Source organism: Orycteropus afer, unplaced genomic scaffold (genome assembly GCF_000298275.1).
Source record: "Orycteropus afer afer isolate SDZICR_OR568_19922 unplaced genomic scaffold, OryAfe1.0 scaffold00358, whole genome shotgun sequence".
Classification (NCBI taxonomy): domain Eukaryota; kingdom Metazoa; phylum Chordata; class Mammalia; order Tubulidentata; family Orycteropodidae; genus Orycteropus; species Orycteropus afer.
The window spans coordinates 1,592,392-1,604,689 of record NW_006921945.1 but is presented as its reverse complement, the minus strand read 5'-3'; the positions used below and the strand labels follow the sequence as shown (position 1 = coordinate 1,604,689).

Genomic DNA, 12,298 nt, shown 5'->3' with positions numbered 1-12,298 from the left:
GTGCGGAGCGGGGAGAAACCTTAGGACTTCTTAGGGACGTGGGGGCCAGGCCTGGCCCTCCGGGAGCTCCTGCCGACTGAACAATGAAACGTGCTCACCAGCAGCCTTCGGCAGTACCCGAACCTCCTGCTTCCGTCTTCTCCAGTCAAGACAAACGAGAAGGTCTCACTGGGGTTGGAAACAAGAGCATTACAGAGCAGAACCAAGGGCCATCGTGCAGGGGCGTCGGAGAGCCAGGAGCGTCTGGGGGGCTGCCCTACAAGGCCACCTCCTGGCCTGCTTGTCCATTCTGTGCTGGGACCTGTCACCCACAGCTCTGAGCATAGGTGGGGACAGGGACATGTAAAACGTCCCTGTGTCCCCAGAGGAAGCGTGGATGCTCTTTGTCCTGAGTACTCCAGAGCTCTGAGACGGACACCTGGGCCGGCCCACTGCCCCAACAGCAAACAGGTCCTTGCCTGAACTTCACTGCACTGCAGAGGGAGGGTCCGTGGTGTGCCTCAGTGGTCTTCAGAGGGAGGTGGCATCACCAACCAAGGGTGTGGCTGGGAGGGGGCAGGTGGGACAGCTCTGGGACCCTCTTGGGGCTGCCTCATCTGCCCCCCACTCAGGGCACTGCTGATATAAAGTGACCCAGAGGCTTGGATTGCCCTTAAAGCCCACTGTGCCGACCTCCAGGGACACAATGTCCCTCTCACACTTGGGGTGTGTAGCCGGCCCACATGCCCAGGCCCCTGGAGATGACACGCTCATCCCGACTACATGGCTCAAAGAGGGGTGCAGGCCTGTCACACCCTGAGCCCCAGCTGGGTGGGCTGCTGAAGGGCACCTCAGGGGCTCAGGGCAGGGTGGGGACCATCACACCTCTGACCTTCCCCAGATAGGAACGGCCTCAGGACTGCCTTCCTGAGGCCAAGGAAGCAGGGTGGGGGTGGGGTGCACTGTAGGGGGGGAGGGGCCAGGCACCCTACAGGGTGCTTCACCAGGTGGCTCTAAGCTTTAGGGAGGGTGGAAAGGGAACACCTCCTCCAGCCAGGCCCTGCTGGGCTGCTGTATGACAGGGCTGACTTATGGGGCTACTACCTATGCCCCCATCCTCATCCACCTGGGAGGGAGTGGCTGGGGTGTACCTGGTGAACTGCTGAACGGGAGCCCAGTCCTTGGCGTCAGGGAAGCAGAACTGTGGGATGGCCTTCAGCTGCTCCTCAGCCTCCCGCAGGAACACGGAGGACCGCTCCAGCTGCAGGAGGGGGTGAGGAGGGACGCTCAGCTCAGCGTCTCCCCAGGCCGGGGCTCCCCTCCAGCAGCCATGGTTCAGGGCTGTGGCCCCTCCCGCTGGCAGTTCCAGCCATGGTTTTTTGGGGGGCATTCAGGAGAACGACCAGGCTCTTTTGAGAGAAGCCCCCACACTTTTGATGTTGCTGTCAGGTCAGTCATGACTCTGTGACCCTACGTGGCAGGGAAGAACTGCCCAACAGGGCTGCAGGCTACCATCTGGTGGGTCTGAACTGCCAGCCTTTCGGTCAGCAGCTGAGCACGTAAACTGTGCCACCAGGGCTCCTCGCCCTGTGCCCAACGTTCCGGAGTTAAATTTCAGTCAGTACGAAGGGACAGGTACACCCCTGCCTTCCCTGGAAGGCTCAAGCGTCTGGACGGCAGTGCCTCCTCAGCTCCCTCCCGTCGGCTGCCACCCAGAGACTGGACACAGCACAGCCACCGGCTGCCAGGGATGCCGAGTGTCAGAACCAGCACCCTGCAGGGGCGGCCCATTTCAGAGGTCAGGACCAAGCCCCGGCATGTGCCTGGTGTCAGAGCCAGGAAGACGAGGCCTCGTCTCACGGGACACCCCAGGCCCCCGCATGGCACCGGCACACCGTAGCCTGCAGACATGCCGGTTCATGTCTGTAACCCTGGGGCCAAGCCGAGAGAGGCATGCGTGGAGCAGGGCCTGAGTTAACCCTGGCTGAACCAGGTCAGAACGTGCCAGGCCTCTTCAACCATGACAGCAACGATGAAGAATAACCCGTGTCCCTGGCATGCCACCCGTGGCTGTCCTGTATGCCGTTTCGCTTTGGGGGCTGGAAGTTAACGTAGGGCAAAGCCAGATCCACAGAACCTGCACACACGTGGAGACATGCAAAGGAGACCGCCTGAGGCAAGTGTGCCTGACCTGCATACGGAGCCAGGGAGACACAGTGGTAGGGTCAGCACGGGCCCGTGGGTGAGGAGCAACCCTCGCCCCCCGACAAACTCTCCAGAAAAGTGCTTTCCCTCTGAGGCACCCTAGCTGGGATCCAAGGAGGCCTAGTGGTGCAACGGTTAAGTGCTTAGCTGCTAAAGGAAGGGTTAGTGGTTTGACCCCACCAAGCAGCTCTGTGGGAGAAAGACCTAGTGACCTGCTCTCTCTGTCACTCACACACTCTCTCTCTCTCTCTCTCTCTCTCTCTCTCTCTCACACACACACACACACACACACACGCACACAGCCTCAGCAACCCCAGGGGGCAGCTCTACTCTGTCACATGGTGCACTAGGAGGGGAACGGACGCACTGGTGTCCACCGCCAGTTAGGACCATGGGCTGCAGCACTGCAATGTGTGCTCAGACGCCCGCTCCTCCCTGAGCCCAGGAGCCCACCAAGCCGGAGGCTGAGGCCCCCGAGCTGGTCCGCGCACCTTCTGAGGGAACTGCTGCGTGAGCTGCGGCACATAGGTGGCCCCCGCCTGCTTCTTCTGCAGCGACACGACCACGAAGTGCTCAAAGAGCTGCCTCTCCTGGTGCTGGAACAGGTCCCGGTCCAGGGCGGGGCACCGTGGCGCCTGCTTCAGGCGGGCCTGCACGTGAACGAGGCGCTGGCTGTGCGCTGTGGGGAGAGCGAGCCGACACTGACCCCCTTTTCCCGTGGGCAACGGCACACTGAGCAAATGAGCCCCAAACTCTTATTTGGGGCTCCTTGCGATGCTTGGAGGAGCCTGGAGCTTGGGTGCTGCTCTGCGGGGGGTAGAGCCCAGAGCCAGGGTGCTGCTCTGTCATCTGGACCTTGGCTCTTGAAGACTGGCCGTCAACCTTTGGGTGGGGTGGGACCCTGGCCCTCTGTCTCTCAGCTCATGTGACTTGGCTGGCACCCACCACCACTCCCTTCCCCCATCATCTGGTCAACGCTCCATGTGCACGGTGGATGAGATGGGGCCACTGAATGACAGCTCCCACCCCCCTCAGCAGCCCTTGCACGGCTTCCTGGGTCTCTGGGTCTGGGAACCATCACCAGCTTGCTGCAGCCCAGACTCAGGGGGTTTCAGAGCCACAGGGACCCGGTTACACAGTGACTCCAAGTCAGCCTTCAGCAAGTCCCTGCCAACCACAGGACCCTTTGGCGGGCACGGGGCCAGGCCACGGTCTCAGGCAAGCTGGGCCAGGACTGTGGGACTTCACGTATGAGGGACACATGGGGCTGCGGGCAGGCGCAAACCACCCTGGCTCGTGCAGAGGGGCAGGGCCGGGGGAGGTGTGCTTCCCACCCTGGCATGCTCGGGAAGGGTTGCCCTGAGCTCCTGGGGCCCTGCCACACCTCTGAGGTGCCCGCTCTGCTCAGGCAAGGCCCCAGAAGGGCCGTTGGGGCTGCGGCCAAGTCACCTGCAGGCACCCGCACACACCGGCTCCCCTCACCTTCCAGTTTCTCCTCGGTGTCGCTGTCAGACTCGCTGTTCTCATCTGTCACTGGACCAAAAGACACAGAGGGAAGTCGTGAGTGTGGCCGGAGTGTGAGTTCTCTGACTCAGCCCAGTCCACGTGTGGCTGCACAAGTTCAAGGGCTGCAGTTCTGGGCTGCTGCCTGTTTAACCGTAATGTAGATGGACATTTCTGCTCAACCAAGGCCGTGCCCAAGTTAACTCAGCTCTAGTTAAGGTGGCACCCATGGCAAATGGTACGTTGAAAGGTGCTGGCCCGTTCCATGCCCGGGTCAGGTCAGGGCATGCAGGCAGGGTGGGCGGCCAAGGAGGGGGCCGACACTCACCCGCCCAGGCCGACTGCCTGTCCTAGGACAGCAGAGTGAAACAGACACAGACAAGCAGCACATGTCTGCCCCGGGGGATGTGACGTCTGTGTGTGTGGGGGCCCACCTTTCCCGGAGCTGCTCTCTGCTGACTGGGACAGCCTCTTCACCCGCTTCTTCCCTCTCCGGGCCTCAAAGATGGCATTGATGCGGAGCACCAGCTGCAGACAAGGCACGAGAGAAGTGGGCATCAGCCGCCGGCCCACGCGCTGTGGGTTCCTGAGCGGCCTGTGCCTTCCAGGGCGGTGGAGGGCTGCGGACAGGCTGCCACGGCATCCTTCAGTCTTCTCCGCGAGACGGGGGCTTGTTGGTCACCAACAAGTGAGGGAAGTGCCAGTCCTACTGCACTAGGCAGATGCAGAGGTAGACAATGTCACTGGCTTGGTGACAGTGGCTCCCCAATCTGCAGAGAAGCTGTCCCTCACGTTGAGGAAGGAGCTACTGTCCCAAACACCCCCAAGAAAGGAAGACAGTGAGAGGGAACTGTTCCCAGGCAGGGCCCCTATGGTTGGAGGGAGGCTGGAGAAGGGCTTGAGCAGCCCTGGGCAGCTGGGGAAGGGGTCAGGGGACTGGGAGCTGTGACCACAGAGGAGCACTTGCAGATCACACGGGTGTGGCGGGCCAGTTGACTGTACAGACACTCTGAGGCAGAGCTCGTCACAGAAGGCCTGTCCCTACCCACAGCCTGGCCAGTGCTGGTCTGCTGGCTCAGTGTCCACTGGGTCTGCGGGAAGGGGGGCAGGAGAAGCTGGGTGCTGCACCCTCCGCCCAGGCTTCTCTTTAGCCCTCAGCAGGAGGGGTGTGTGTGTGTGTGTGTGTGTGTGACACACACACGTCTGAACACAAACAGGAGCTGGAGCTCACTGTAGGAGTGACCTTGGGTATCTTAGCCCCTCAGCAGGAGGGTGTGTGTGTGTGTGTGTGTGTGACACACACACGTCTGAACACAAACAGGAGCTGGAGCTCACTGTAGGAGTGACCTTGGGTATCTTAGCCCCTCAGCAGGAGGGTGTGTGTGTGTGTGTGTGTGTGTGTATACATGCACGTGTGTGACACACACATCTGAACACAAATAAGAGCTGAAGCTCCCTGCACGTCACCTTGGGTATCTTTCTCTTCCTCCGGCCGTTCTGTGTGTCTCCAAGGTTGAAGAAGGTGTCGTCAGGGCTGCTGGGAGTGGACGGGGGGCTGACCCTGGAAGGGGACCCAGTTCCATCCCGACTCAGCTTCCTTGTGTCCAACAACTTGAAGTTCCTCCTCTCGGAATTGTGCCGGAAAAAAACAGGAGGCTTGGACAGTGACTACCGTGAGCAGAAAGAGGAAGAGAAGCAGAAATCAGTACAAAGGGGACACGGTGGCATCAACGAGGGCAAGACCTCATCCACCTCGTCCCACGCGCTGAAGATGTGCTATCAGGAGGGACCAGCCCTCAGAGAAGGACGTCCCGCTTGGTAGAGAGGGCATCAAGAAAGGGGAAGACTCTCAATGAGACGACACACTGGCTGCAGTGATGGGCCCAAGCACGGCAACAGCTGTGAGCAGGGTGTGGGAGCACGTGGTGTTTCATCCCGTTGTACATCGGGTCTCTGAGAGTTGGAACCGACTCGATGGCACTAACAACAGCAGTGACGGGGACCCTAAGGTTGAGAAGGGGAGCTGGCTGGCATGCAAAGAGTTTATCTATGCTAACAGCCATTCGAAAACAAAGAAACCAAACCCACTGCCATCCAATGCACTCTGACTCACAGCAACCCCCACTAGGCATCCAAGGCTGTAAATCTTTACAGAAGCAGATCGCCCCATCTTCCTTTCACGGAGCAGCTGGTGGGTTTGACCTGCTGACCTTCTGATTAGCAGCCAAACGCCTCACCCAATATGCCACCAGAGCTCCTTGATAACCATTCAGTAGACACTAATTATCCAATTGTAGAAGGTTTGTGTGACAGAGGACGTGAATCCAGCCCAGTCTCTCTTTTCAGACCAGTGGGAATGGCCTGACCAGGCGCTGCCCGCCAAGATGAGCTTGCTGGGAGCCCAGGCCAGCTGTGCCGGGAAGTGCAGAGCCCACGCCTGGTTGGACCTGCCCTGATAGCTGTGTGCCCCAACACAGGCACGTCCCTCCCTAGGCCCTGGGTCTCATTTCTAAAAGCAGCCTCTGTAAACTCAAAAGGCAAGTAAAAAAAAAAGAACATAACCTGTAAGAGAGAAAAGAATCCATTTTCCCCAGCCAGTCGGCCAGCTGTCCCAGGCTGACTGCGGCCCCCGGCGCCTCCTTGTGTCGAACAGAAGCACACTCCGCAGGGTTCCAAAGGCTGAGTTTTCCAGAAACACATTGCCAGGCCTTCCTTCCACGTGTCTCTGGGTAAACTCAATCCTCCAACCTTGCAGCTGGCAGCCAAGTGTAGTAACCAGGAGGCCAGTGGTTTGAATCTAACCAGCGGCACCTCAGCAGATAGGCCTGATGACCGACTTGTGAAAAACTCCTCCTCGTTGAAAACTCTGAGGTGCACAGCTCCACTCTGACCCACGGGCCGCTGTGGGCCAGATTCGACTGCATAGCAAACGGTGCGGTTTATGGTTTCACATTTCAGTTTCCCTTCCTCCTGGGACCAGGCAGGGTCTAATTAAAGGGAAAGTCCCAAAGGGCATCTGGGATGACCTTTCTGTGGCTTGGGGTGGGGACAGAGAAGAGGCGGACGGGGAGGAACAGCTGCTGCAGGCTCCGGTCCCCCCAGACGCGGCCCAGGTGTGACTGCTGCCCCATAAATATTCCATCAGCCCCGTGGAGGACACGGAGAGGTCTGCAGCTGTCCCCGGGTGGGCTCCAACCAGACCCCTGGCCGTGGAGAGCAGAGTCTTGGCACCGTGGCGTGGATGGGGACCTGGTGCTGACCACAGAGCCCAAGGTAGCCCGCACACTTTGGTGGCCGTCAGACATGCCTGGCGTGTCACTGGGCAGTGCCCGGCCTGTCTCGGTGACACAGGCCGTGTGTGCTCTGACCCCACAGGAATGGGTTCATAAGCCTTTCTTTTCTGGTACTGGGAGGAGCACCTTGTTCTGAACGTGGAACAGCTGCGGGCGGCTGGTTTTCAGTGTTTCTCAGGGGCGAGCCCACTTCCTCCCGTGAAGGAGGGGGGCCAGGTAGGACACAGGTTGCGTGTGGGGTCTTTCCTTCTCCTCCTAAGTCAGGCTTTCCCGAGACTGGTTCACTATGTTGTTGTTAGGTGCTGTTGAGCTGACTCACAGTGACCCACGTACAACAGCATGAAACGCTGCTAGGCCCTGCACCAGCTCACAAGCCCTGCCATGTTGGGGCCCTGCCATGTTGGAGCCCTGCCATGTTGGGGTCCTGCCGTGTTGGGGCCCTGCTGTGTTGGAGCCCCGCCATGTTGGAGCCCCGCCATGTTGGGGTCCTGCCGTGTTGGGGCCCTGCCGTGTTGGGGCCCTGCCGTGTTGGGGTCCTGCCATGCTGGGGCCCTGCCATGTTGGAGCCCACTGTTGCGGCCACTGTGTCAGTCCATCTCGTGGAGGGTCTTCCTGTTTCACTGACCCTCTGCTCTACCAGCACGATGTCCTTCTCCAGGGTCTGGTCCCTCCTGCTAACTTGACCAAAGTGTGTGAAACGAAGCCTCACCTCCTCCCTCCTGAGGGGCACTGTGGCTGTGCTCCCTCCAAGAGAGATCCGGTCTTCCTTCTGACAGTCCATGGTATATTCAATATTCCTCACCACCCCAAAGTTCAAAGCTATCAGTTCTTCTGCAGTCTTCCCTGTTCACTGTCCAGCTCTCATGTGCCTAGGAGGCTACTCAAATACCGTGACTTGAGTCAGATGCACCTTAGTCCTCAAAGTGACCTCTTTGTTCTTTAACACTTTGCAGTCTTTGCAGCAGGTCTGTCCAACACAACACACTGTCTGATTTCCTGACTGCTGCTTCCATGGGCACTGACTGTGGATTCAAGTAAAATGAAATCCTTGACAGCGTCAATCTTTCCTCTGTTCAATGTTTTCTATTATGAGTGAAAAAAACAAATAAAAACCCAACCTTGTGGTCAGTGGCTGACTCGACCTCCTGGCTGCCCGGTGTGCCGTGCAGAACTGCTCCACAGGGTTTCAGAGCTGATGTTTCAGACACAGCCCGGCAGGCCTTTCTCCCAAGTTGTCTCTGGGTCGACGGGAACCTCTAACCTTTCAGGCAGCAGCTGCGTGTGTTCACTGTGTGCACGACCCAGTGACAAGGGGAAGTTGAAGGATCTCCTAAATGGTGAAGGCACCCACAGGCCAGTGAACACAGACGCACTGAAGGACAAGCAGACTGTATACTAACAATCTGCTGTCTGGACTGGTCCTGAGGACACTGCCCGCGGGAGGTGGACAACAGCAGTCAGCTGGGTTTGCCAAGTTTTGTAGCAGGTTTTTATAGCAGGTCTGTAAGATACACCCTTCGTAACAGGTTAGACCTACGCTGACTCAAGGAAAATGCAGTAAGGAGACTGCCTTTGTGAAGAGCCAGCCAAAAGGGTCTCCTTCCAGTTAGGTCTCCTTCCTGCCAGCATGTGCCGACCCCACAGAGCGCAGAGAGGAGCTGGCGTCCCTCCCTACTCTCGAGACAGATCCTGCAACGGGACTACAGTGGACACGGGCACGCTGGGTTTGGGCTTCACTTACTCAACTTTTCCAATAGCTGAGTATTGTCCAACCGATGACTACTAGGCCAACGAGAGGCACACAGACACACGAATAAAGACTCATCCTGGGGACCCTGAGGAACTAGCACCCGACGTAGGGAGATGGTTTTTAAAAGACATTAAAATGCAAAACCAGCAGTTGTCCAGTGGACTCGGACTCACAGTGACCCCCCAGCACAGGGCAGAACTGTCGTTAGGGGCCCTTGAGTCAGCTCCGACTCAACAGCGACCCGGGGCACAGGCAGAGCTGCCCCGTGGGGTTTCCAAGCTGCAAGTCAGAGTCGACTCACTGGGAAAGGCTTTTGGGGAATCTTCACGCAAGCAGACTCCACATCTCCCTCCCGCAGAGCGAGCGGTGGGTTCAAACTGGCAACCTTTCGGTCAGCAGTGAAGCATTTAACCGCTGAACCATCAAGGCTCCTTTGAGATGCATTACAGGCCTTAAATCCCAGTTCAAATCATCAGATAAGAGATGTCAGATAATTTGGGGTGAAAGGAATTATTTAGCCCACTGAGTGTTACAAGCAATCAGAGGGGAAGAAGCCCTGGGGCTCGGGCGGTCTGGGAAGCTTCCGGTTGAGAGGATGGTCCAGCAAGAACTGAGGCCAGAGGCAGGTGGAAACGATGGAGCACAGCACTGGCCAATGACAGGCTGTCTGCTGCCTGATTCCACGGCCTAAGAGCTAGGAACGGTTTGGACATTTTTAAATGGCTGACAATAAATAAGTAATACCTTGGCATACATGAAAATGATATAAAATTTAAAAAATTCAGTGCTTATCAATAACTTTTACTGAAACACAGCCACGCTCCTCCGTTTACACGTTGTCCGTGGCTGCCTCCTGCCACAGAGGCAGCATGAGTGTCGCGGAAGAGTGCATACGGCCCACAACGTCTGCAACGCTGACTCTCCGGCCCTTTACAGAGAAGGCTCGCAGACTCTGGGTGTGTGATAGCGGAGGGCAGTTGGCAGGCCTGGCTAGTGGGGGGCTGTGGTTTGTAGGAACACAGGGAGACGGGTAGTCGTGGTGGCCAGGGAGTCGTGAAGGACCCCAGCCCAGGCTGCAGAGCCCATTATGACCATGTGAACGCAGATGGATTATACACAACCCCGGGGGACTCCAGAGGATACCGTACAAGGATGTGAGCCTCCTCCCCGGTCTACGTCAACACCCACTTCCTCACTCTTAGGTGTCCTTATAGAGACAGGCTTGGACACACACAGACACACATGCCCCCTTCCATGGAAAGCCCTTCAGCGGCCACATCCTATAAACCACTGTCCTTCTCGATGCTTCCAGTCTTGTCTCCGAGTCTGTTTTTCTAACGGGACAGTATGGATGCACCACAGTTTTTTTAGCCACTTCAGGTAGGCTTCTGACCCACAAGTTCTGTTAGGGAGACACTGAGCAGCGGGGTTCCAGGAGAACTCGGGCAGGAAGACCACGCAGGGGGCAGAGGGGAACCCTCATGGGCCCGGCAGTGAGGTGGCCTGGGCTTCCAGGGCACCCAGAAGTCCAGGCTGCTTGAGCCACACGCAGGGCCCTCCCACCTCTGCACCCCATAGGCTCACCTTGGCGGGTGTGTCGGGGCTGGAAGAGGCAGGGGAACTAGGAAAGTTCAAGACACTCTTCTTGCCCAGGCAGCGGCCATGCAGCTCGATGTCCTCGTACGGGTTTTCCTTCATTGGTGGATCTGTGGTCAAAGGCAACAAGTCAGCCACCCGGGACATCAAAGGGCTAAGGGTCATGTCAAACCTTGGGGGCTTGTCTGAGGTGTGGTTTTCTGTTGTGGGACCCTGACCTTCGTCTGGGTGATCAGCTGGCTCCCCATTCTTAGCGTGGGATATTGACTGTGTTCCATGACAACATCCCACCTGGACAGGCTGCTAAGGGGGGCCTGATTGCAGGCACCTGTCCCCAGCAGCCGGGCCACTGCCGTCCAGACAGCCCACGGTGCCATCTGGGTGGAACGCAGGGAGGACGCACGTGGTAGCCAACCTCACGGTTGGAGGCTCCAGTACCCAGAGGTGCCTCCTAGGACAGACCTGGCGATCTAGTTCTGAAAAATCAGCCACGGGAAGCCCGTGGAGCACAGTTCCTCTCTGCCACACGGGGGGCTGCCAGGAGCTGGAACTTGCCCCACAGCAGCTCCCTTTCTCTCAGTGGTCCCCAGAGCTCAGCCAACTGTATGCTCCTGCTTCTGCCGTGGGGTCTGCTGGTGTCACGACCACCTGCCCTCCCATGACACACCTGGGTCTCTCTTACCAGCTGGTTTCTTTCCCTCGAGCCAGCGGAAGCCGACACTGGTTTGCCCTCAGGCCTCCCTGAGGCAATCTTCCTAAAGCAGCTTAACTCATCCACTTTAACAAGCAGGACAACCCTATCGGCCTGAGGCATGCCTCAGAAAGGAGAAATTCCCCAGAGCCAGGCTGAGGCTGCGTTTTTAGTAACGGACGTTCGTTTCATCTGCACGCGGATGCCCTGGTAGCGCCACGGTCTACGGGTCCGTGAGCGCGCAGGCCTCGTGCCCTCTTCGGTTTGGGAACCCTACAATTTGCCGAGTGTCTGTCACGAGCCAGTGCTTTACGTGCCATTCTCTCCGGTCCTTCAACCACCCTGTGAGCAGCATCCTTGGCGTACAGGTGAGAAGACAGCGTGCAGAGGCAGAGCCACCGGCTCAACGTCCCGCAGCCAGGACGTAGCAGAGGCGTGACTGCGGCTCTCAGGATTCCACGTCTCCTGCACCCCCACCACACCACCACCTGCCTGGTTGTTCATGGCAGCCTCTCCCTACCTCCACCCCATAGTCCTCATGTGTCCCCCTGGGGTTCACGCTTCACCTGCTACTTAGCCTCTCACTCATGGCAGTGGCGTATGCCTTCGAGTGTCTGGTAAGTGCTGGAGGCTCTTGCCATCTGCCTGTGTATCTTCAAGGGGTGTGTGTTTGTGTGTGTTGTGCGTGTGTGTGTGTCTCCCCAATTCAGGCAGCCCTGGCCCGGCCCCTCCTCCCAGCCACGATGCACTGGCCTCTCACCTAGGATGTCCTCATAGATGTTCTCCTCGGACAGAGTGCGTGTGAGGCCCAGCTTCGTCTGGGCGTACCAGTCCACCCTGCTGCTCTCTGAAGAGGACGGCAGCAAGTCTTCGAACTCATAGGACTTCCTGCGATGTGCAAGATGGAAGGAAGGAAACAACACCTCAGACCAGATCGGGCTGCTTCAGAGAATAAACACTGAAAACCCCACCAGTGCTGTCCCCTTCTTTTACAAACAGTTCTGTTCCCAAAGTTGACTCTGCTTGGTGTTGTCATCTTTTGTAAGAAGGTGGGAAAAGTTTGGGCGAGAAATGTGGCTTTTAATGAAGAAAACCAAAGATGCATGGAAACAATCAGTCCGAGGGGCTGGTATACCACACAACCCTCAGCCTATACGACTATGAGACCAGAAGAACTAGATGGTGCCTTGCTACCACTGTCAACCACTCAGAGGGGGATCTATGTACAAGATTCTGGATAGAGAGGGAGAACAATGTGGAACAAAACTCACAATCATTTGG

At 57.9% G+C, this 12,298-nt stretch overlaps 1 protein-coding gene across 1 annotated transcript in view; it reads right to left on the bottom strand.

Annotated features, from left to right (window-relative positions):
* DENND2A (DENN domain containing 2A) overlaps positions 1-12,298 on the bottom strand; it is a 48,896-nt gene that overhangs the window by 23,702 nt on the left and 12,896 nt on the right. The window contains 9 exon segments of the mRNA XM_007952784.1: positions 99-168; positions 1,131-1,240; positions 2,676-2,863; positions 3,667-3,717; positions 4,122-4,215; positions 5,155-5,355; positions 5,890-5,892; positions 10,315-10,436; positions 11,778-11,905. Of these exon segments, the coding sequence (XP_007950975.1) occupies positions 99-168; positions 1,131-1,240; positions 2,676-2,863; positions 3,667-3,717; positions 4,122-4,215; positions 5,155-5,355; positions 5,890-5,892; positions 10,315-10,436; positions 11,778-11,905 (967 nt within the window).